Source organism: Plectropomus leopardus, chromosome 2 (genome assembly GCF_026936395.1).
Source record: "Plectropomus leopardus strain MGB_pleo_1.0 chromosome 2, ASM2693639v1, whole genome shotgun sequence".
In the NCBI taxonomy this organism is placed as follows: domain Eukaryota; kingdom Metazoa; phylum Chordata; class Actinopteri; order Perciformes; family Serranidae; genus Plectropomus; species Plectropomus leopardus.
In genome coordinates, this window is record NC_142177.1 from 41,174,205 (window position 1) to 41,198,277 (window position 24,073).

At 42.3% G+C, this 24,073-nt stretch overlaps 2 protein-coding genes across 9 annotated transcripts; one reads left to right on the top strand and one right to left on the bottom strand.

Annotated features, from left to right (window-relative positions):
- Positions 1-60: 60 nt before the first annotated feature.
- On the top strand, positions 61-23,982 carry rbm15b (RNA binding motif protein 15B). Of its 8 annotated transcripts, XR_015775149.1 has the most exons (6): positions 11,578-12,075; positions 13,967-14,103; positions 14,608-14,704; positions 14,815-14,973; positions 16,193-16,234; positions 23,123-23,982. XR_015775149.1 is itself a non-coding variant. In XM_042510905.2 (1 exon), the coding sequence occupies exon 1, from the start codon at positions 378-380 to the stop codon at positions 2,898-2,900; it is 2,523 nt and encodes an 840-aa protein (XP_042366839.2). In that variant the 5' UTR covers positions 62-377; the 3' UTR covers positions 2,901-8,367. The 8 variants fall into 8 exon arrangements, 1 of the variants encoding a protein (XP_042366839.2); XR_015775145.1 differs by lacking the exons at positions 11,578-12,075; positions 13,967-14,103; positions 14,608-14,704; positions 14,815-14,973 and adding exons at positions 61-2,843; positions 8,610-8,716; positions 10,536-11,571; XR_015775148.1 differs by lacking the exons at positions 11,578-12,075; positions 13,967-14,103; positions 14,608-14,704; positions 14,815-14,973 and adding exons at positions 61-2,843; positions 8,610-8,716; positions 11,484-11,571.
- LOC121961005 (nuclear factor 7, ovary-like) lies at positions 12,084-15,208 on the bottom strand. The gene is made up of 2 exons (XM_088071007.1): positions 15,144-15,208; positions 12,084-14,941 (listed from the first exon to the last, which is right to left on the bottom strand). The coding sequence occupies exon 2, from the start codon at positions 14,922-14,924 to the stop codon at positions 13,518-13,520; it is 1,407 nt and encodes a 468-aa protein (XP_087927133.1). The 5' UTR covers positions 14,925-14,941; positions 15,144-15,208; the 3' UTR covers positions 12,084-13,517.
- Positions 23,983-24,073: the final 91 nt, after the last annotated feature.

The following is a 24,073-nucleotide window of genomic DNA, read 5'->3' on the forward strand; positions in this document are numbered from 1 at the left end:
AAAACGAACAGCTAACAGAAAAGGACAATAAAAGCAGAAATTAAGCAAAAATTAAGCGTTATAAAATTTATTTTGAAAGCGTGTTACGTCATGACGGCGGTGCGTCAGCGCAGGCTCCGCCCTCCTCGAGGGACGCGCACATTCCTATTGTCCAAGATGGCGGCGTAGGTGCAGACCCTCCGCGGCTGACATGTTTTTAAACGTTTTTTCGTCTTTATTTCGACATTTATGCAAAAAATCAGCGTCCGGAGTGATAGCGTGTCTTTACCGAAACCATCGCCGGCCACGTTGTCTTTGCTAACACCCGCGGAATTCGCTCCCGAGGCCGGATTCCCGCTGCAGGCACCGAAAAGTTTGAGCCCCATCCTCCGGTGAAGATGAAGAGGCAGGCCGGGAGAGACGCCAGCCCGTCCAGGGCCGCCGCCAAGCGGATCCGGGAACGGGAGCGAGAGAGCGCGCGGAGAGAGGAGCTGCCGCCGCCGCCGCTGGCTCTGCTGCTGGCGGACAGCCGGGGCTACCACCGCCGGAGCCGGAGCAGGGAGCGGGAGAAGCCGCGGCTCCGGGAGGACCGGACGGCCGCGCTGGAGCTCCACCACCGGCACGAGCTCAGCCTGCTCGGCCGCCCGCCGCTCCGGACCACCGCGGTGGAGCTGCCCGCCGCCCGGCCGGGCACCCTGGAGTACAAAACCCTGCTCATCAGCAACCTGGGCTCGCAGGTGTCGGACGAGGACGTGGAGGACGCGCTGTTTCACGAGTTCAAAAAGTTCGGGGACGTGAGCGTGAAGCTGTCGCACACGCCGGAGCTGGGCCGGATCGCCTACGTCAACTTTCGGCACCCGGAGGACGCCAAAGAGGCCCGGCACGCCAAAGCCTCCAGGTTAGTTTTGGGGGACCGGCAGCTTAAGATCGAGCCCATGTACGTGAGGAGGCGGAGCGTGACGCCGCCGGACGCCGGGTATTTACCTCTGCACGCGCCGTACCCGTACAGACAGCGGTCCCTGTCACCGCCGGGTCCGGGTGTGAGCAACATCAGGGACATCAGAGCCAGACACTACGCCCTGGAGACCCTGGGGCTCGGCAGGGAGAGGGAGCGGCTGCTGGATTATTACGGCATGTTGGACGAGCGGGGGCGGCCCTACGGCTTCCCCCCGATGCCCGTGGTGGAGGATCTGAAACCGGAGGACGACCAGCGGGCCACCAGCAACCTGTTCATCGGGAATTTGGACGGTAATGTGACAGAGGCGGAGCTAAGGAGGGGCTTCGACAAGTACGGCATCATTGAGGATGTTGTGATTAAGCGCCCGGCTCGCGGACAGGGCGGGGCGTACGCTTTTGTGAAGTTTCAGAACCTGGACATGGCCCACCGAGCCAAGGTGGCCATGCAGGGGCGACTCATGGGCGGAAACCCCATAAAGATCGGGTATGGTAAAGCGAACCCCACCACACGGCTCTGGGTGGGTGGTCTCGGGCCCGGGAACTCCCTGGCCGCCCTCGCTCGGGAGTTTGACCGTTTTGGAAGTATTAGGAACATCGACTATGTGAAGGGGGACAGTTTTGCTTACATTCAGTATGAGAGTTTGGACGCCGCGCAGGCCGCCTGCACCCAGATGAGGGGCTTTCCTCTGGGCGGCCCGGAGCGCCGCCTGAGGGTGGACTTTGCTAAAGTGGAGGAGAGCCCCTCACGGCCGTTTCCTCCTGGTTACCAGCCTCCTGTCGCAGTCCCCTCCCACTATGACCTCCTCGGGGAGGCCTACAGCCGCCATCGCAGCCTGGAGCGGGAGCTGAGGGGAGTCAGGGACCGCTCGTCGCCTCCCTCCCACAGCGTCCTCACCCCGAGGGAGAGAGAGAGGGCCCTGCTGGAGAGAGACTACCCCAGCAGCCCCACCCGCAGCCTGGAGAGGAGGATGGGGGGAGTGGAGGCATTTGGGAGGAGTGGGAGAGCGGCGAGGAGCCGCAGCAGGAGCAGGGAGCGGTGGCTGAAGGAGAGGGAGGAGAGGAGGAGCAGGAGGAGGAGCAGGAGCGTGTCCACCGACAGGCTGACGGACGAGAGGGAGCGAGAGAGGGAGAAGGAGAGGGGGAGGTCGAGGGTTCGAGGTGTGGGAGGCGCCGTCTCTCCTGACGCGAGCCCGGACCGAGCCCGGGTCCGAGCTCCAGACTCCACCACCGAGCCGAGAGACCACTCCCCCGAGAACACTAGTGGGGGGCGGCACTCCTCCGCCACCAATGAAGAAGATCCGCCGTTCGGGCGCCACCACAGCAAGAGGTCCGGCGAGCATCTCAACAACCACCACCACCGAAACAGCGAGGTCATCGCCGCCGTCTCTCCTGCCGCCAACACGGACACCTCCTCCTCCCCCACCACGCTGTCGGAGTTCGCCCAGGCGTCGCTGTCCAAAACGTGGCACGGCTTCTTCGCCCTGAAGAACAGCAGCTTCCCCACGGACCTGTACATGCTGGAGGGCGGCGCCGCGTTCTTCAACACCGTGATGAAGGACACCCTGAAGCTGCAGAGCCAGAACCAGCCCAGCCAGCTCAAGATCGCCCAGAGGCTCCGCATGGACCAGACCCGACTCGACGAGGTGTCGCGGCGCATTAAGCTCGGGCGGCCTGATGGGTTTGCCATCCTTTTGGCTCTCCAGGGCCCCATCGACCGCCAGGCCCCGGCGCCCGAGCCGGGGCTGCAGGCGCGCTTGCTCCGCCACCTGGTGACCTATCTGCGGAACAAGGAGGCGGCCGGAGTGGTGAGCCTCCCCGCCGCCAAAGAGGGCGGCCCCGGGGCGATGCTGTACGCCTTCCCCCCCGGAGTGTTCTCACAACAGTACCTGCAGGCCGCCAAGAGGACTGTGGGTAATCTGGACGAGGAGCACATGGTTATTGTGATTGTCAATGACACTAATTGATTTTAACACTGAAGATGTACAGACACGAAAGGCATGCACACACACACACACACACACACACACACACACACACACGGAGCGAGCCGACAGGAAGCTCGCTCAACTACAAATACTTCCATGTTGTTTTCAGAACGATGCGTTTTATTGTTTTATTCAGTATCTTTAAATGAAACACGGCGACGCACACTACATGTCTCTCTTTTAGGGATGTCCCCATCAGGTTTTTACGCCCCCGATCTCAGTCTGGGTTATTTTATACTGAATATCAGCTGATCCCGGAACAATACTTGTATTTACCTGGTTAATAAAGCTGCACACTTGAAGTACTTTAAAGTAATTAAATCAATCCTGTGTTTATGTTTGACGCTTAAAAAGCTCTGAAACACAATATAAGAAAAAATGTCTGCATCCAAACAGTTCCTTCGGGTTCTTTTATATTTTATTTTTACAAAAACAACAGATTAAACAAGCTAAAAACATTTTTTGGCTGTAATAATTCCACATAATAACTCTTAGAAATTGCTCTCAAGTCCACTTAGTGCAGCTTTTGATTTTTCAACAAAATAACAAAGGGAACAAACTAAAAATGTGTTTTCAGAAGTTGCTCTCAGATCCACATAATGCAGCACCATCAAGTATCGAACACTATAAATGAGAAATATAATCACAATTCAACTTTAAACTCGCATTATAGCTGAACTTTAACATTCCCAGTCAAGTAGAAATCCGCCACAGTTCCTCTTATTTCGGCATCATAGTAACACTAGTTGACTAAAAATGAACAACAAAAACTTCAGTTTGACTCGACGTGGAGCAGCAGCTTCAGTTTAACATCATAAAAAAAATCATTTTCTACCACTGAAGTCGCAGCACTACAAGAAAACCTCAGTATCTGGTGCGTGTGCTGAAAATAACCGATCCCGATCAATAAAAATGTCTTGATCTGGCCGATTATCAATCCTTCACACCTGATCGGGACATCCTGTCTCTTTTACTCGTCCTCATTTATTTCTTTATGTCTCCCTCTGATGATCCACTGATTGTCACATTTACAGGCAGTTAACTTTGGCTTATTTAACACTGACTGTATTTTACAATGTTTTTGTGTCTAAATCACTAATGGGAACATTATTTTGAAATTGGTCCAGTGCTGAGCAGGAAAGCTGCAGACGGCAGCCACCAAAAAAGCTGCAATGTAACCCCTCCGGGTAATAATGCACCATCAATTAATTCTGCTAAAAGTGCTCGTTTTTGTCACTGACAGGCTCGGGTCGATCTTCTGTGTCTGACAACGTTATTGAAAGGATTTCTGCTTTCTTCTAAGAGTAAGATCATTTTGTTTTACCTGAAATGGCCCCAAAAATCGCCATCACCGAACCCACCTGACTCCTTTTAATCAACCTGGATCACATTCAGACACCTTTCACAAGCTTTTAAACCTTCGAGCCCCTAAAAGCAAACTGGTTTGATTTCTTTCAAAAATTGAGAGAAAAGGAAATCAAGCAATGTAGCAAGAAATGTGCAAGAAAGTACTAAAATTAGAATTTAAAAAAAATTAAAATGCCAGAGAAAATTATCCAGAGAACTATATTTATAATTATTATCATTATTATATATTTGAAATTATTTTAACAGAGTTACTATTTCAGGCTATTTCCTAGTGGTTTTTTTTAACTTTCTTGTATTTTTTAAAATTTCTTATTAATTTCTGGGTAAATTCTTCTCAATTTGTTCATTGCCTTCTTCCCATAATTTTGAATGAAATCAAGGCAAAGTTAAACATTAATTTTAGTATGTATATTTCCAGTATTTTCACATCTGACTGGATGATTTATAGGTTTGTTTCCACCAAACCAGAATCGGTGAATGTCGAAACAGTGGAAAGACCAACAAAGGCGACTTTTGTTGGTTTTATTTTGTGTCTGTCGACTTTGAATGAAGTTTGTTTTGACATTGTTTAAATTCCCGTCTGATGTGAAAATATGCTGGAAACAATTATATTTTTTAATGGAGTCTGGTGGGTTTGGCTTTGTGGGTTTTCGGGGCTGTTTCTGTTAAACAAAAATGATTCACTGAGATAGACTTTTTTCTTTAAGATGTTTTTTGTTAAACCAGAAACGGCCGAAAATCACATCGCCAAACCCACCAGACTCCATTTCAGTAAAACTTCATTTTAATGTGTATAGTTCCAGCATGTTTTCACATTTAACTGGGTGAATTATTATTATTTCAACCAAACCAGACTCGGTGATTGTTCGAACAGTGAAAAGACAAACCAAGACGGTTTCTGTGAGTTTCATTTAGCTCCCGTCAACTTTACATCAAATGTGTTTTCTGATGATAAAATGATGAATTCTGATGTTTATTTAAATGGAGTTCGGTGGGTTTGGTGATGATGATTTCAGGGCTGTTTCTTCTTAAACAAAAAGCATTTTTGAGATTTCCTTTTGAGCTGAAAAATTTGGTTGTTCAGCAAGAAACTCACCATCATCAAACCCACCAGACTCCATTTAATTAAACACTAATTTTAGCGTGTAAAGATTCATTACATTTTCACATCTAAGTGGGTGAATGAAGATTTATTTCAGAAATGATAAAATTACTGGTTATTTAAATGGAGTCTGGTGGGTTTGGTGATGGAGATTTCGGGGCTGTCTCTGGTTAAACAAAAAAAGGATCATGCTCTGACAAACGGCTTATCTCTGGAAAGATTAGGGGTCGACTGATTTTCAGGGGCGATACGGATACAGATTATTAGTACTTAATGAGACCTATAACAGATGTATATACAGTAATAATAAAAATATTTCTGTTGAAATTTGAATATAACTAACTCCAACACAAAACTTTGTTTAAATGCCTTTAGAAAATGTTTAATCACTTTATTTGCACTTTTAACAATCATATACAGGAAGTTCCCTGCAACTTTTGTTTTTAATAAAGTTCAGTGAAAGTTTAAATTTAAAAAAAATTAAGCTCCTCCCTTGCTGACAATTTCGGTGCTCGTATGGCAAACCGCCTTTCCCGGTGTTGGCTCAGTGAAACACGCACACTGTTTCATTAATTAAAGTTATCAGTGATCATTAAAATAAAACACTGATACAGATAATCCGCAAAATGCCAAATATCCGCTCTGATAATTATCTGATAATCTGTCGACCCCTTGAGAAGATCCTTCCCTTAATGTTGCCAGACACTTAAAATCTGAGCCTGTTGGTGACAAAAACAAGCACTTTTATTGGATGTAAATCAGGCGTAGGAATACCAGTGGCCGATACGATACGATATTATCACGATACTTAACTCATGATATGATATTATAGCCATTTTTAATATTTTGTGAGTATTGCCATACTTTACATTGCGATTCAGAACCTTTTTCCAGCTGCATGTTACAAACACAAAGGAAAACTTGATCAAAATCTTCTAATCTAATAAGAAAAGCATCTCAGTATTTACACACCGCTCGGTTTTTATCTGCAAAGCCCTCGTTTTTCCCAACGCTGTATGGCAGTCTCTACACATAACATGTGATGGGTTCGTCGTATTTCCACAGTATTTTACCTTCATGCAAACCCCATGAGTCATGTCCATCTCTTTGTCCCTTCCTTGTTATAAAATCCAAAATAAATCCTCACATTGGATTTAAACGGCGACAGTCCATCAGTATTTCTCCTGTGCTGCCATATTTGACGTATTAACTCTCTCCCGCACAGTGACCTCACCAGCAAACTGCTCAACAGCACCATCACGTGGATTTAAAAAGCAATACATTTTATTTCTCCAGCACTAAAGGCTTTATTTCATGATTGCAGTTAATACTAGGGCTGCAACTAACGATTCTGCTGATATTCGATTAATTGGTCAATTATTTTTTTGATGAATTGGAATAAAAAATAGAAATAATAACAAGGAAAGCATTTCTTTTCTCCTATCGCTTTGTTCAAAAAGAGATTATCATTGACAACAGTGCCAAAAGTGCATAAACAGGCGGTTGCTTGAACATCTCTGCGCTGTCAGATTAACATAGATTTATGAATAATAAATAACTACGAAATCAAATATGAAACAATTCAAAAACTCAAGGTTGACAGCTTTTACAACTCATAATTACGTTTCGTTACTTTAAAACTGAACGTACGTGGTTTTTGGTCGAGACTTCCCTGCCGCTGAGCTCTCCTCATCCTCACTTTCACTTTTCGTTTTGGATGCTGCATCATAACCGTCGCGCTCGCGTGCCGTGCCGTGCCGTGTCACTTTTGCATATTTTGCAGTTAACAAACTTCCTTGTTTTGCGCCAAACTTTTGAAGTTTTCGTACGAAACGTTTTCTCTGCCTCCGCCTTTCCTCTTCAAAACACCGCTTCTCCACCTCCGCTGCCGTCTGCACGTGACGTAAACCGTCCCGCCACGCAGTGACGTAATACACGCGATTATTACGATCATTTTATTTGTTGTCAACACATTTAATTATGGATAATAATCGATTTTATCGATATTTTGTTGCAGCCCTAATTAATTCAATAAAAAATGATACTTGGCGGCCATGAAACGATATAATATTGCCACGCAAAATATGTACTGATGCATATCTGTGTTTTCCCACCACCCGTAATGTAAAACAACTGCAGTATGTTTTGTAGCTGCGGCTGCAGCACTTTCAATCAATACTGGACTAATTTCAAGAACAGTTCGTCCTATTAATCACTCCAGCACAAAAATATGGGAAGATAGGGCCCGTGTTGAAAGTCCGAACGTTTAAGGACGATTTGACATCACAGGCTGCGGGGAATTAAATGTTAAAACGGTGTGTAGTTAAAAACACTTAAAGCAGAGAGGATGCTGATGTGTGGACGCGCTGCACACACATCTGCACTGTTTGCTTTTATACTCTAAGCTGTAAGATACAACACTAAATCCGAGGGGTTTGTTTCTATGCTCGTTTACTTTATTTCTTCTCCTTTTATCCGAATTTACCAAGTTGTTCTGTATATCCAATATATGTGGGACTGGGAGGTTTTATACAAAGTGATTGTACTGTAAACTGAAAGTGACGCCGGCTGAGTCTGGCTGCTCCAGTGTCTCCACCGGCTCGTCCTCGCAGGTTGAGACTGTCCTGATGTGTTTTTCTTCTCGCTGAAAGCACCAGCCGCCACAGCCGGTAGAGACGAACTTCCTGACCCGTCCCTGTGACTGTATATTTTACACATAGCTAGTGTTTTATCAATTGAACCATTCCAGCTCTGTTTTGGTTTTGAAAGTTGTGAGCGTGTCAGTTTGGTCTGTTGTTGCATGCAGGAAAAAAAAGAAAAAAAAAACAAAGTTATATCTTGTCTGTCTTTCAGTAACCTGTTGATATGTTTCAGTTTGCTGGTGTTCAGCTGTCATACTGGTGCGAGGTCTGTTCATATTACTGGTTTTATATTATATACCGACTTTTATTCAATACTGATAAATGAGTCCATCCATCTCTTTTCCATCCGTGCTCCTTTTTCTTTTCACCTGGCATAACTTTAGCTTTAATTATGTCTTCATGTTGACTCTTAATGCAAATATTTTTAGTAGGAAAAACTGAAATTGATTTGAGTTTTAAGCAATTGCACCAAATTTTAATTGTGAATTTTTGAAAGTGGGGTTGTATGAAGTATTTTTCCATATCCAGTGGCATAACAAAGTCCCGTCTGTATGCCTCCTTTCCATTTTTTCACAGAACTGAACAACAGCAGAGTTGCGTCTCTCCAGTGTGGGATTTTAGACGGCATCGCAGATTCAGAAAGTCTCGACAAGCGTGACGTTTTACGCCTGAGAGAGCAGCACGTGAGCATCGCAGAACCCGCTGTTAACAAGTCAGAGCAGTCACTCTGCCTGCGTGAGCAGCGCTGCTCAGGTGCGTCTCAGCTGCGGCACATGTAGAGAAACGGTGGCTCGACAGTGAAACTGTTTTTTTGATGATTATTTTAACTCTATACCATATTTTCCTGCTTCCATTTCAAAATAAAAATCATTTAATAACATCTCTGTTGACAGAATCCCATCAGTTGCTGACACAAGACATGTAGGAGCTGCACAACTTCATAAATGAGCGGAATTTGTGCTCTTAAATGTGGAAATACAGAACTAGCAGCAGTCAGCGATGCAGCAGCATCACAGCTATAACGCTGCGCTGCGAGTGTTAAATACGCTGCTGTTTGCCGAGGATGCTGTCTCGCTCTGCTCACACATGCAGTGTGTTCCAGGTGAAGCTGTGCAGCTCCTGCATTGTCAACAACACAGTCCTGCAAATATTTCACAATAAATGCCTTTTGTCGACAACTGACGGGATTCTGTCAAAAGAGACGTTATCAGAGGACTTTTATTATGAAATAAAACATATGTTTGTATTTCCTCATCTCTGTGGCAGAAAAAGACATGGAAACTGTAAAAAAAAAAAGGTGGTATAGAGTCAATATAATTATCAAAACCACCATTTTCACTGTCTATTTCTGCTGACAACCAGAAAAATGGGCAAGCCACCGATTCTCTAAATGTGCTGCGGCTGAGACGCAGCTGACACGCAGCTCACACACAGCTGACACGAGCTCACACGCAGCTCACACACAGCTGACACAAGCTCACACACAGCTGACACGCAGCTGAGATGCAGCTCACACACAGCTGACACGCAGCTGAGATGCAGCTGACACGCAGCTGAGATGCAGCTGACACGCAGCTGAGCAGCGCTTCACTGTGGCTGCTCTAACTTGTTAACATGTTAGAGCAGCCATTTTCCCAATTTTCAGATATTTTTGGACAGTCTCCTGTGGTGGGTCGCACACATAACGTGTCTCAAAATATATTATTGTGGTTTTCTTGTATTATCTTATACAGTAAGAATACAGCGGTTACACATTTAATACAGACACATACACTTGCACCATCATACATCAGGATACAAATTACTTCACAATATACTTAAAAAAAGAACCCCCCCCCCCAAAAAAAAATACTCCTCCACTGTTAAATAAAGGACTAACAAAAAAATAGATATATAGACCGAAAAGATGTAGGTAGAAGCTGAATCTTATTTTATTTACTTTTACTTAGAATATTCACTTTTATTAATTAATTTACCTACTTCACTTAGAACATTTGTTTATATTAGTGTATTTACTTACTTTTACTTAAAATATTTGCTTATATTTGTTTATTTACTTACTTTTACTCAGAATATTTGCTTATATTAGCTTATTTACTTACTTTTACTTAAAATACTCACTTTTATTAGATTATTTTACCAACTCTACTTAGCATATTTGCTTATATTAGCATATTTTACTGACTTTTACTTAAAATATTCGCTTATATTGCCATATTTTACTTATATATATTATAAGATTATATTTGCTTGTATTAGCTTATTTTGTGTACTTTTACTTAGAAAATTCACCTATATTAGCTTAGTTTATTTACTTAGAATATTTGCCAAAGTAACTCATTTACAACTAAGTTTTGAAAAAAAAACCTGAACAACAACAGAGGAACAAAAAAGAAAAATAATAACAAGATTCTGAAAAATTTCATTTAAAATAATAATCATTTCCTAGTTTTATATTTGTGTACCACCATATTTTTATAATTTTTTTTTTTTTTTTTGCAGAGTGAACTATGCAGTTTTAATTCGTTACCACGGTCACTCCACAAGGTAATCCCTCTGATGGATACATTACATACTTATATAAAGGTAAAAGGCCTAAAATATAGTGTACATTTAAACTGATGTTGATTTTTTTAGGTGGTTAAAATGCATTTTGCTGCTGCTCCCGTCTGTGTCGGACTGTGGCCTGATTCTCCAAACTGGGAGCGCGAACCACCAATTACTGCAGATCAAGACCTCGCACAAACCCGCTTAAAAATATCTAAATTATCTCTTTAAGGCGCCCTGAGAAGCTCTAAAATTATCTCTAGAAAATACAAGCAACACACGTGTGATAATTTCAGTCAGACTCTAACAAAATCTTTTCCAACAGCTTCAGAGAGATTTCTTTATGTCTTCAGCAGTAATCTTTTGGATGTATTTAATGAACCCAATTAACTTCAATTTTCAGTGACTTTTTGTGCCAAGATCATTTTTCAGTAAAGAAACAAAAATTTTACTTTTTGCTGTTAAATTCTTGTCCAAGGCGCTCATGAAAAACACATTTTTAATCTCAAGGAGTTCTTCTTGTAAATTAAAGTTCAAATAAATAAAATGCATGTGCAAATTGCAAAAAAAAAAGCAAAAGGTGACAAGAAAATAAGAGAATAAAGAGTCTAAGAGAAAGAGATAAAAGAAAATTATTTTAAAAAATGGAGACATTGTCCAGAGAGATATATTTATAAGTATTCTAACTATATTTGTCATAGTGTCACTGAATTTCCTTTTGGATTTTTAACATTTTTTCAGGTTATTTCCTTGTAGTTGTTGGTTTTTTATTATCTTCGTTTGTTTGTTTGTTTGTTTGTTTGTTTGAGCCAGGTGATTTTCTAGTAACGTTTTGCTAATTTCTCGGTATTTTAGGTTCATTTCTTGTCTAAAGTTGTTCTTTGCCTTCTTCGTGTTTTCCAGGTTTCTTAAAGGAAATCAAGCGAACTTGCTCAGGTTCTCAAAGGGTTAATCATCCCACGACCCCTCAGAGTTATCTGCAGCTTCAAAGGTAAAACACCGCTCATTTCCTTATCAGTTATCAGAAATTAAACCAGTTTACTCGGGTTTAAAAATGTAAATGCTTGTGTTAAGCACAAAGAAATCTACTTCTGTAGATCCAGGATTCAAAGGGTTAATAAGAGAAGCAAAAACATGTGGGAAACAGCTTTACCGGAGTCTACCGGCAGGTGGAGACAGGTGAGGACAGGTGAGGACAGGTGAGGTCTGCATCCTGTGTCAAACAGTGAGACAGCGGACAGAGACCGTGAGGTGAAGCGTGAAGCTCGTCGGTCAGAAGTTTCACACAATTTAACCATCAATCAATCCACCATCAGCGAACCACAAAGAGTTAAAAACACCGTTTCAACGGCCGGAGAGTTTGCGCGCGGCTAACGATGTCATCTCCGGTGTTTTGTTTGAGACGAGATGGACTTCTGTCTCTGCGCGGGGACATTCAAGACAACATGGACACTTCATCTGCAGAGACAGACGGTGGACTTTGACAGCAAATAACGTGAGTCGAAGAGCCTGTTTGTGTGTGTGTGTATGTGCGTAAACAGCAGGAGCCCTGTTAGGGACTGTTCGTTATTTATCAGAGGCGGCTGCAGCGCAGCGTGACTTCGTGTTTTTTATTATTAATTTTGAAGCTACTTTTTTGTTTTTTTCGTTGAGTTGCTCTGAGTGACTTGGGGAAAAATGTTTGACCCTCCCTCCGCCATAAATTAGTTATAAGATTTTAAAACTTTGATGTTTGAAAGCTGAAAGTTCAGAATGGAGCTGAAAAAACAACAACAACAGAAACGTTTTTGACTCTTGTTGTGCACGCTGGTTAGTTCATGCAAACAGTTTCCTTTTGGGAACGTCTTACATGAGAGGAAGTGATTTTGATTAAGTTTCAAGATTTTGAGCGCAGATTTGTTTTTTTTCTTGAGAAAGTGTTCAATGACTGTCAGAGATGTTTGATTTTATTTATTTCACACATATTAAAAACAATAATGTTATACATTTGAAGAGATGGAGACATGCAGGGACCCAAAATCCAATAACAGTTCCTGTTGTTTTGGCTGAGATACATGGTGTCAATTTGACATTTTTATTTTAGAAATATTCCTTTAAAGAACTGAAGAAAAAAATGCCCCAGATTTTTCAGTTTTCTATAGAAATCACAAAAACAATTTAAAGGAAAAAAAAAAACAAATTAAATTATAGAATAAGGAAAAAAACGGGGTGCAAGGAGCAACTAATTGGCTTCTGAATTATAATAATTACAAATATAGTCTCTGGACATTTCTCTCCATTTTTTAAAAATGCAATAAGCACTTTGGGAAGATCAATCCAAAAATTAGTAAGAAATTAGGAAAAAAGTACATGAAAATGACCTGAAAGTTAGTTTAACAAACAATCAAAAAAGGAAAGTAAAAAAATAAAAAACAAAGAAAAGGAAATGCCCTGAAACAAAATCCTAAAATGATAATAATTCTGTTAAATAATTTTCTAATTATAATTAGATATTTAAAATCATTTCACAGATTTTTGAAAATCATTTTTAAGCAGTCCTTTCAGGTCATTTCCTATTTTAATTATTTTTTAACGATTTTGTTTTTTCGGAATGGAGTCAATATAATCATCGAAACATGATTTTCGCTGGCTATTTCTGCTGCTGCGGTGTGTTAATGTTTTTGGTTTTTTTTTAAGCTTGTGTCATAAGCGCTTTCCGGCTAGCTGACAGACGATCTGAACACGTCAAACGTCTCTACCTCCTCCGTGATTCTCGAGATGCTGCCATCAAGTTCATAAAAGTTTTTATGTTTCTCTCTTCTCAGTTGCCGTGTTTCCGTGAGGCGTATTTTATATTCGCAATTTCAATTTGAAAAATCTGAGGGTTGAAGGGAAACCCGGCCTCTGAGGACCGCTGTGTCTGACTCTTTAATCAATCGACCGTTTGCATTTTCAGTTTTACTTCACTGTGTGTAAACTCTGATTAACTAAAGACACGCAGACCTTCAGAGGTAAAATCTTCTGCTCGTACGCCGTGTAAATGTAAGGAAACATCCTCTCAGTGAAAGTGTGTGTGAAGGTGTGTATGTGTGTGTTAGTATCAGCATCAGAGAACGACAGTTTTCCTCTGTCCCAGTCCAGATTCACTCTGATCCTCTGAAACTTTTTCTTTATATCGAGAACAGAGGACGAAGCTGGTGGAGACTCTGCTGAGTATCTACCTCCATTGAACCAGATTATCCATAATCCAGACTGTATGAATCCCTTCCTGTGGACAGACTCTGCTAACACACCCAGTTTCCAGTGTTTACTGTGTCTAACCTCGACGTCCCAGCTGTGAGTCCCTGAGTTAAAGCCCTCAGAGCCGAGGACAGCCCAATATTTATCAAATCTCTCTGGATTATCAGGAAGCTGCTGCTGTCTCCGTCCTCGTCTCACGCTGGTCAGATCTTCAGACAGGATGAGTTCTGGATCAGCAGTGTTTGGGTCCAGGATCAGAGGACTGTAGGAGACCATGTCCTTCATCTTGTTCCAGATGTTGAAGGTGAGGTTGCCCAGGTGTTTGGCCTCGTCTATCAGAGCTCCTGAGAGCAGCTGTGGATCCTCCAGCAGGGGGCGCTGCTGGACTCTGTCCACCGCAGCCTTGTATCTCTGCAGGAAGGAGACGTCTTCGGCTCTCAGCTCGTCCTCTGCGTCTCTGACCGTGTCTGAAAGAGCTGCTATCTCTCTGCTCAGAGCCTCCAGCTCCTCCTTCATCCTCTGACTCTTCTGCTCCTCTTCCTCCCTCAGTGCAGCCATCCTGGCCTCCTCTTCCTCCTCCAGAAACTGGTGAAGCTTCTTAAACTGCTCCTTAATCTGCGTCTCTGTGCGTCGGGCCTGGACCTTCATGTGAGCTGCTGTTTGTTCAGACTTCACTTTAACTCGTTTAAAAACCTTTAACTTCTCCTTTAAGGGCTCCAGAGTCTCCTGAAGTTTCTTCTTGTGTTGTCGTGCAGCTTCATCGACGGGTCTGAATCTGTGGTCGCTGTGTTTTTCTGAATCTCTGCAGACGAGACACACCGGCTGCTGATGGTCCAGACAGAAGAGTTTGAGTTTCTCAGAGTGCAGACTGCAGAGAGCCTCTGAAGCTCTCTGATCTCTCTCCTGTAAGAAGGACTCACACAGCTGCTTTAACACCAGGTTACAAGGTGGTTCAAACTTTGAAGATCTTCTCTTACAAACTGGACACTCCTGTGCTGGTTTCTGTGTCCACCAGCTCTTCAGACAGTCTTTACAGAAGCTGTGGCTACATGACAGAAGAACAGGATCTCTGAAGACGTCCTGACAGACCGGACAGCAGAGATCCTCCTCTGATCTGGAAGCCATTTAGTCTCTGAGTGAAGCTGAAATCACAGCAGACAGCACGTTAAAACAGGTCAGCTTCCGTCCCTGCTGCAGGGCGTGGTCTCATTCGCTTTCACTTTGAGTTTCTGAGTGTTTTACAGTTGGCTGCAGGCCAAAGTACTTCAGTAATGCAGTAATTTGGTACTCCAGCTTTTAACTGGAGTACTGAAGTCACAGCTTCATAATGAGGGTGAATCTTACCGTCTGTCAGTCGGTCGGTGCGTCTCCTCTCACTGAGAACTGAGCAGGAAACCCGTTTCCTCGATTGATCAGATGAAGTCACCTCAGAGGTGGAGCTTTGTCGTCCCGCTGATGAGCTTTATTATCTTAAAGGGAACAGATGATAAATATGATGAATATGATCCGTCGTGCTTCCAGATCACGTCTTTATGCCAACAACCTTCAGGGAAAATGCACGAAGAAAACACGCAGAGCAAATTCAGTTATTCACTTCCATCATTTTTTTGTTTTAAAAATGAACATGACAATAACGGCACCACAGCTGTCACCTGATCGTCCACATATCATAGAAATATTATTTATTTCACACATTTCATACAACACACCCATTCAGAGTGCTTTACGGAGCAATAAAATATAAAAACATCATAAAAGATACAGATTTACAATAAAAGAGTGAAGACATAAGATATAAATGATTTAAAAATTGTAGGCATCAGGGATTATAAAGGGTAATATCATATATGTACAACTATGAAATATTTAATATTTACATATTAGTATACGAAATTAGTACTTCCTCCTACTCCAATTTAGACATGGAATCAGATTTGTATATAAGGCTTGTTAACTATATACAGTATATATACATATATACACTCTATTGACAGGGTTCAATTCTTGAATGTTTTAAACAAACATTTTGCCCAGATCTTACAAACTGCACCTTCAAAAATGTCAAGTGAAATGACCTGGTTTTCTCTGAGCGGTCGCAAATTCAGTAAATGAAGTTGGTCTTCATCATTACGATGAACTTATGGGTTTTCTTAACATGTTTTAGAAAGTACAAATACAATTGTCTCGTTTGCAACCAGCAGGATTCGCAGTAAACCTGGTTTACTGAAGTTACTAAAACTTTGACGGACTGATTTAATTAAACTTGTCATTTTAACAAGTTTGCGAAATTAATGTTAAGTTAATGTTGCTGAAATTGAGCTCAAAGGGCTAAACTTTAAAAATTCAGCTTTAGGATTCAAGTTTCAGCATTTTCTTTTTTTTTTTTTTTTCAGAAAAAATCCAAGACATGACCTGGGAAAAGTTCTGGATTTTGGGTGAGTTGGCGTGAAATAACCTTTCTGTTGTTTGATGTGGTTTTGGGTTAGAAAAGTCTGACGCATGCTGCGCAGCTCCGGCTAAAACCTTCCAAAATTCAGTCTGAGTGGGTTCACATCTGCTCGAATGACCCATGATGCACCTGTGATGCTTCACACATCTGTAAACATTTTTCCGTCGAATACGTGCAGAGAGAGAAAACACGAGTGAAACAAGTCATAAAAAAACGGCTCTTGTATTAACACATGATGAGGCACAACCACGCTGCCTCCCGTAATGACTCTTTATATGAGACGTGATAAATGTTTGAGCTTTTCCAGGTTTCCCCGTGAATAAAAGTTACCCTCGCTGTAAATCTTTGAGAGGATTCTCAGAGTCATCGGTCCAAAAGAAAGCAGGGAGCGGTCATTACCTCAGTGTGAGGCCCGTCACGTGACCACAGAATCTTATCTCAGCCCTAATGCGGTGTGACGGTGTGGCGTTAATGACGATTATGTTCACAGGCTGTGATGAATAACGTTCATTTTTACCATCTCAGCCTAAGCGCTACTTTTCAGTTTTGACATATTTCTTCATGACAATGGTTTTCTCCGGCGGTGCAGTGATAGCTGATGGGCAGATTACAGAGGAGGAAGTGGGTGTACTGTCCGCCGGCGTCTAAACGTCCAGAAAAAGAGGTGTGTTATATCCCGATATACCTCCGTATACCCTCCAATAAAACACTAGTTTCCTCCTCCTGAGAGAACAGATCTGAGTTAACCATTTATCTTTTATCGACTCTTAAAGGCCGTCCCACCAAGTTTTTAAAAATCGATCCAACTCAAGTGGAGGTGGAGTCCACGCTACAACTATAACGACAACGAAAAGTGGCGAACGAAATCGTTCGGATCGCTCCTGGAGCGATTTCATAAACACACAGAATCAGGATCAGCTTTATTGGCCAGGTGTGCTTTCACAAGCAGGAATTAGACTCCAGTTAGCTTTGCTCTCAATGTACAAACTAAACAAATGTAAAAATAAAAGTGAAAAACAGATAAAAACAGAAAATTATAGTTTTAAATTGATACATGCACGAGCCCTGGTTAAACAGTTTTAGCTAATATATACAAGTTAAGTTAAAAGAGAGAATGCAAACGTGCATTAGTGAATATTCTGACACTGTGACCATCAGCAGGGAGGAAACTGGTTCTGTGTGCGCTTGTTTTGGCGTGCAGTGACCTGTAACGCCTACCAGACGGGAGGAGTTTGAACAGTTTGTGTCCGGGGTGTTTGGGATCTGCAGCGATGTTACCTCCATATATATGTACATATATGATGATAATGATGGCCAAAAACCTGGCATTTAAAGGGTTAAAATTCTATTAATGTATAATATTTTTTAAAGTTTGATTTTGAAGAGCTTTTTGTGCGCAGAGCGATGCGTGTGTTTTTGATATTAAAGCGGGCCCTAAAGGGTTAAATGGGACAGAGAGAAACTGTTGTTGGACCCTGGAAAGCCTGCGTGACACCTTAAAGCCACCTAAAAATGCACATCAGTCCGCACATGCCCAGTTCAGCTGTTAGCTCTGATGTTTGCGAATCGGACTGTTTTTAGAGCTCATTTGCATTTAAGTTGCAAATTTTGCAGCAAATGTTTGCACATCACCCGAAGGAAAAACATGCACGAAGCACAGGAGCAGCGGCACGATGTATGCTTGGCAGAGCAGTTACGTGTGCATTTAACCCTTCATTGGTGCTTTAAGAATTACGTGGTTTCTTGTCTTAGTTTTGCAGGTTTAGTGGCTGCAAAAGCTGCGCAATCCTTTTGTGAATTTGTCCTGAACTTTTAAGAGTTTTGGGTTTCTAAGTAATAAACTGCTGTTCACCAGTCAGGCCACCAGAGTGCAGGGCACACTAACATGAGGAGCAGGCGTTGAGTTAAAGTGAAGCACTTCATGCTTCATTATCCTTTCAAATATTAAGCTTTGTGCCGTATAACATTTTAAAAATCATGTTTTAATTACTGAGATAATTGATGCTACATGTGCATTATTTTCATTATTTATTATGTTGTAAAATGACAAAATCTAAAACAATTATTATTATTAACAGCCACTAAAAGTTGTTTAACTTTCAGTCAACAAAAATAAGATTCACAGTTTGACTTCAAGAGACTGGAAGCTGTTTGTTATTCTGGCTGCGGTTCAGCGCGTCCGTCCAGGAAATGCTGATCATTTATCAGCAGCCGAGCTGATTCACGTCCACCAGCCTGTTCAGATAAACCAACCATTTTCTAATTCACAACAAAGAGAAAGTTATTCACACTGGGAATTGTTTTTGTCCTTTTAGTATCCATAAGGTGCCACAGTGCATAAAACAGCATCGAAATAGAGCTTGTTTTTTTTTAAAGTGCCAGTGGAGGATCCCCTAAAACCCCCGACAGAGGTCCTAGCGAAGACACTTACGTCCTAAAGTCCTAAAAATGTCCTAAAATCTTGAAATGTCCTAAAATCCTGGAACCATTCTGAATTGTCATAAAATCCTAGAAAACTCCTGAAATCCCACAATCATCCTAAAATCCTTTAAATGTCCTAAAGTCCTAGAAACATGTATGGGGCTCCTGTGACTGGCCCCTGGCCTGCTGTGTGGCCCCCAAAGCAAAGCAGGTTGAGTCTCTCTGATCTACATACTTTAGAACAAAGCTGCTGTTTTTGAGTCTTACTTTGAAGATGTTTTTAAGTCTTATTTTGAAGGAGTTAGTCTGTGTTAGAGAGACAGACGCAGGTTTTTTCGGGGTCAGTCTCGTGGCCGCGGCGCCGTGCCGGCAGATGGCAGCTTAGAGGCGTAGCTGCGGGTTCAAGGGACCAAAAATCCAACCCGCCTCGATCGGGACCGCTCAGAGCCTCACCTGCTCTCTTCCTGCTGACATTTCTCACTTCCTGTCAGATCGTGTTATCTGTCCTCCCGCTTCTGTCCCTCAGGAACAGCCATAAAAAAACCCCATTTCAGATTCTGTTTTTCATTGTCTCTACACAGTTTCACTCTCCCGCTAATGACACACTTCACACCTGCTGAATTAATTATTCATCTCTCCGTTTATTTGTTCGTCTCCAGGATCTGTCCATCCGTCACACAGCTCGTCTCCTTCTCACTGTCTTTATTCGCCTTGTCCTATTATCCGTGTGTCCCCCGGGGATGCTTCGGTCTGACCTGAGGTCGGCGCTTTGAACACCAGCGTGTGTGTCTCACGCCTCCTCTGATTCTGAAGGACAACCAGTTCAGTGTTGTCACTGGTGAACGGGCCCGGTCCAGTCTGCTAACCATCGCTAACCAGCAGACTGTAGCTGCGTTTCCATCCCAGATTTGCGTAAAACTTTCGCGATATTTTCTAAATTTCGATAAAACACAAGTACGAGATGAGTGCGTTTCCACTGAGTGATGTTATGCAGCTCCTCCTCTTGCGATGACGTTCCAGTAACCATGGTGATGGAGGTCCAAAATATTAGCAGCTTTATTTCTATTGCAGCCGCTCATTGAAGTCGATCTAATATCGCAGTGATTTCAGAGTTAAGAAGATCTCGGTCTCTTCCTCCGTCCACACATGCCGAGCCACGTTTTGCAGAATGTCGTGACTTTACGTCAGTAGAAAAAATTATTAAAAATTGCCAATTTTTTTTTTTAAAGAAAAACAAATTGCCATTTTTTTTCTTTTCTCCCCTTAAAAATCAATTAGAAAAAGAGAAGAAAATCACAATTTTTTCTTTAAACATTGCCAAAAAAAAGAAAAAAGAATTTACCAAAAGTTTTTAAATAAAAATCAAATTGCAAAAAAACAAAAAAAAATTAAAATAAAAAAATCGTTCAATTTTTTCTGTTAAAATGAGATAAAACGGCTTCATCCAGCTGCTCCTGGTGAAGAACAAACTCTCTGACTGTAAATATTATTACCGTCTAGTGACTTCACTCAAGTACTGCAGTGTGAATTTGAGGTACTTTCACTTTACTTAAGTATATGTATTTTATGCTGCTATGTCAGCACACAGAGTGTTTGAGCTCCTCTGTTGCCAAGTTGTACTTTTTCTTCTTCTTTGGGTTTAACGGCATCCATAAAGTCGCATTACAGCCACCTGATGTTGCACATCCTATAAAAGCAAAAAACAGTGTTTCCATTGTAGCTTTGCGTTTATGGCATTTTCAAATCGCCTGAAATAACCACCTCATGCCAGCGTAAAAACTTTTTTCGATAAGCGTTTTTTCCAAAATTGCCGTGTTTCCATTTGGCATATTTTGTATTTGCAATTTCAATTTGAGGGTTAATGGAAAGCCGCCCAGAGATTCATCTTCTGAATGAATCCATGAATGTCTGCACGCAGCAGTTGTTGGAATATTCGTTTCGTTTTTATCCTTTAGCTGCTCTTCGTTCGTGTGTTGCTTTTTGCCCTCTGCTGCCCTTTAGGATGTGATGGATGATTCTGGTTTCCACGTGATATTTATAAGACTTTGAGTCTGTCTCTGTCTCCTCCGCTCTCTGTCTTTCTGTCTCTGACGTGGCATTTGTATACCAAAGCAAATGTCACATTTAAGTAATCTCCCCCCCGCTGGGTTTGTGTGTGCGTGCAGTCGTTGTGACCTTGGTACGGGAACATTTTCAAGATAAAGACTTTTTTTCCAGCAATCTCCTGCTGCAGCTGCATCCGCCGTAACCCTCGGCAGGAGGCCGGCGTCGATACCGTACACCTCCGCCGCTGCTGCACCTCGCAGCCGCAATCCCGCCCCATCATCCCTCTGCTGTCCTCACACCCATCACTCCCCCTCCGCTTCCTTTACTGCAGCCACTACCCCTACCAATCGCACCCTCACCTCATGTCCTCCTGCTGCTGCTCCTCCTCCTCCTCCTCCTCCTCTGTCACTCGTGATGGATAAGGTCTTGTGATTGCCTTGTCAGACCTCTGGAGCATCTGCCCCTCTGGGACTGTGGTGTTTTTGTGTATTGTGTGTGTATGTGTGTGTGTGTGTGTGTGTGTTGTCTCTGCCCCCCCCAGAGTTGATTGGATTGGATTGCATTTACAGGCAGAAGGACCGGATGGATGAACAAAGCACCGTCAGTCAGGCCAAAGCCCTCCATACCAGCCCAGCTCACACATAAGCTGTGTGTGTGTGTGCGTGTGCGTGCGTTTGTGTGTGTGTTTGTGTGTGTGTGTGTGTGTGTGTGTGTGTGTGTGCGTGTGCGTGCGTTTGTGTGTGTGTGCGTGTGTGTTTGTGTGTGTGTGTGTGTGTGCGCGCGTTTGTGTGCGTGCGTTTGTTTGTGTGTGCGTGTGCGTGCGTTTGTGAGTGTGTGCGTGTGTGTTTGTGTGTGTGTGTGCATGCGCGTGCGTGTGTGTTTGTGTGTGTGTCTGTGTGTGTGTGTGTGTGTGCGTTTGTGTGCGTGTGTGTGTGCGTGCGTTTGTGTGTGTGTGCGTGTGTGTTTGTATGTGTGTGTGTGCATGTGTGTGTGTTTGTGTGTGTGTGCGTGCGCGTGTGCGTGTGTGTGCATGCATGTGTGTAGTTACCGTGTCCTTTGTCTTTTTCACAATAATCCACATAAGCACTTTTTGCACACTGAGGACAAATCAACATGTTTCCTGGTAGTCGTCTACTTTTTTTTCAAAGCTGTACATTTTTTTCTAAACCAGATGCTCCTCTCTCGCCCATTTTCACCTCGAAGTCCTCAAATTACCTTTTCTTTTAGCGTAAAAACCTGACGACAAAAGCCACCTTTTGCATTTGCATGATTCGCCGCTGTACGGCATCAGCTGAGAACCTGACAGAATCAGTCGTGGTGTTATTATGCGCTGCCAGGCGGCTGGACGGGAGCACGAAGGCGTCCATAAGGCCAACTGGAGGGGCGAAAATCCTGGACTTTCATGGTGGAGTACAGTGTTCGCTCTCCGTCCGAATGTGATGTTTTTTTTCTACATCTTAGCATGTGCCTCAGTCCGTAGACATCTTTTGTAGACGCTGCAGTGACTCTGTTGGCCACACGTCAGAACGTCCGCCATATTGGATGTGGCTGCCCTGTAAACAAATACAAACAGACGTAACCTCGGTAAACGGGCTTTTCTGAGCAAAATTCACTAATGTTTACATTTAGCTGATTATGATTACTCGCTTTTATATTTCGATGATTTATGTTTAAGTACTAAAAAAGATAATCACTGAGACATAAAAATGAACAAAATCTGCAAATCACAATAAGACACCGCAGCTGGCAGTGAGTCTGCTTTCTTTTCCTCCATGACAGAAAATTATAAACCCTCATTTTATTGTATACGAGACATTTCATGGTAAAACAATAGTCAACTTGCAGTAGGTTACTATTATAAATATACACAATGTTATGTGCGTCAGTTGTCCATATTTTGTTTGATATCATATGAGGACTGTGTGTTTTTTTTTGTAGTTATTAAACTTGTATTTAGTGAACACGTCCAAATATATTAATTTGTAGAAAATATTGAAAATAAATATAGAAAATATTGCTCATTTTTCATGATTTTGAAACCTGATTTTAAATGCTTGGAGTTTTTCTTATATAAATTTGACTTGGTGCTGAAACTCATAAGATATTTTTTTCTTTACTCAGACTTTAAATATTTCTGTCTTGTGCAAGTTCCATTAAGACTGTATTGCTGTTTTTTACCCACATATTTAATACCACATTTGCTGCATATAAGATCAGATAGGTACAATTAATTGCATTTGGACTATGGATGAGACACATTTTGTGATTTTTTTAGTTATATTGTTTGTGATCATGAAGCAGAGTAGAACTGATTCTTGGTGTTGTTGAGTTATGATTGAATCATTTCCTTCAGAGTTTTGATTCAGTGATTCAGCTTGTTGTTACATTTGTTCTGTGTTTTCTGTAGTTCGTGATCATTCATTTTCGGCGTGGCCTCATCGCGGAGCTGAAACCGAGCTGAAACTTGGCGGTCTGATCAGTGATCGGCAGCGTGAACTGCAGTCAGAGGAGCTGTTTGAGAGCACGTGTTTGAAGCAGCTGCTCATCACAGCGCCGGCGCTCTCACTCTGCGGTTAATTTCCATCAGTTTTAAGTGACGCCTTTAATTTCTCAGCAGTAATAGAGCTTCGTCCAGCTGCTCCCGGTGAGAACAAACTCTCCTACTGTAAATTTTACTGTCTGTCTACTTCACTCAAACACTGTAGTGTGAATTTGAGTTGCGCCGAGTGTTCGAGCTCCTCTGTCGGCAAAAACCACAACAAAAAGAGGATTGTGATTGAAATCTGATGGATTGTTTTAGGGAAATAAGAGTTAAGTTCTTCAGTGCAGCAGCTGGTAAAAGATTTCTGGCTGATGCCAACAAAAAACCTTAAATTTTAAGATTAGTTTATTGATCTTAATGACGATGCTTCATCTCGGGCGCTAAAGGAATCATCTACTCAGTGGAGCTGCTCAGAAGCCAAACATGTATTTAACCTTGATTTAAAAAAAAAAAGGTTTCGACCTTGTAAAGCATCTTTGAGCTCATTTAAAAGCGCCATATAAAATGTATTTATTGTTTCATTATTAGGTTTTATTGGCCTTGAGATGATTGTGTGTAACGATATGAATGTGGCAGCACAGCCGACACAGTTCAGTGATGTTTAAGAGGACGAATGACTCAATGTGAAATCTTTAATCTCTGCCAGACTTTGGTAAGGAATGAACTGCATAAACGAAAAAAATATATATATTCTCTGGAATAAATAAATAAGATACTTTCAGGAACTTTTGTGGATGCAGATTTTATGAACTCTGTGTTAGTTCTTTTTTATGAATATTAATTGATAACTGCAGAAGTTGTGAATGTGTTTGTGCT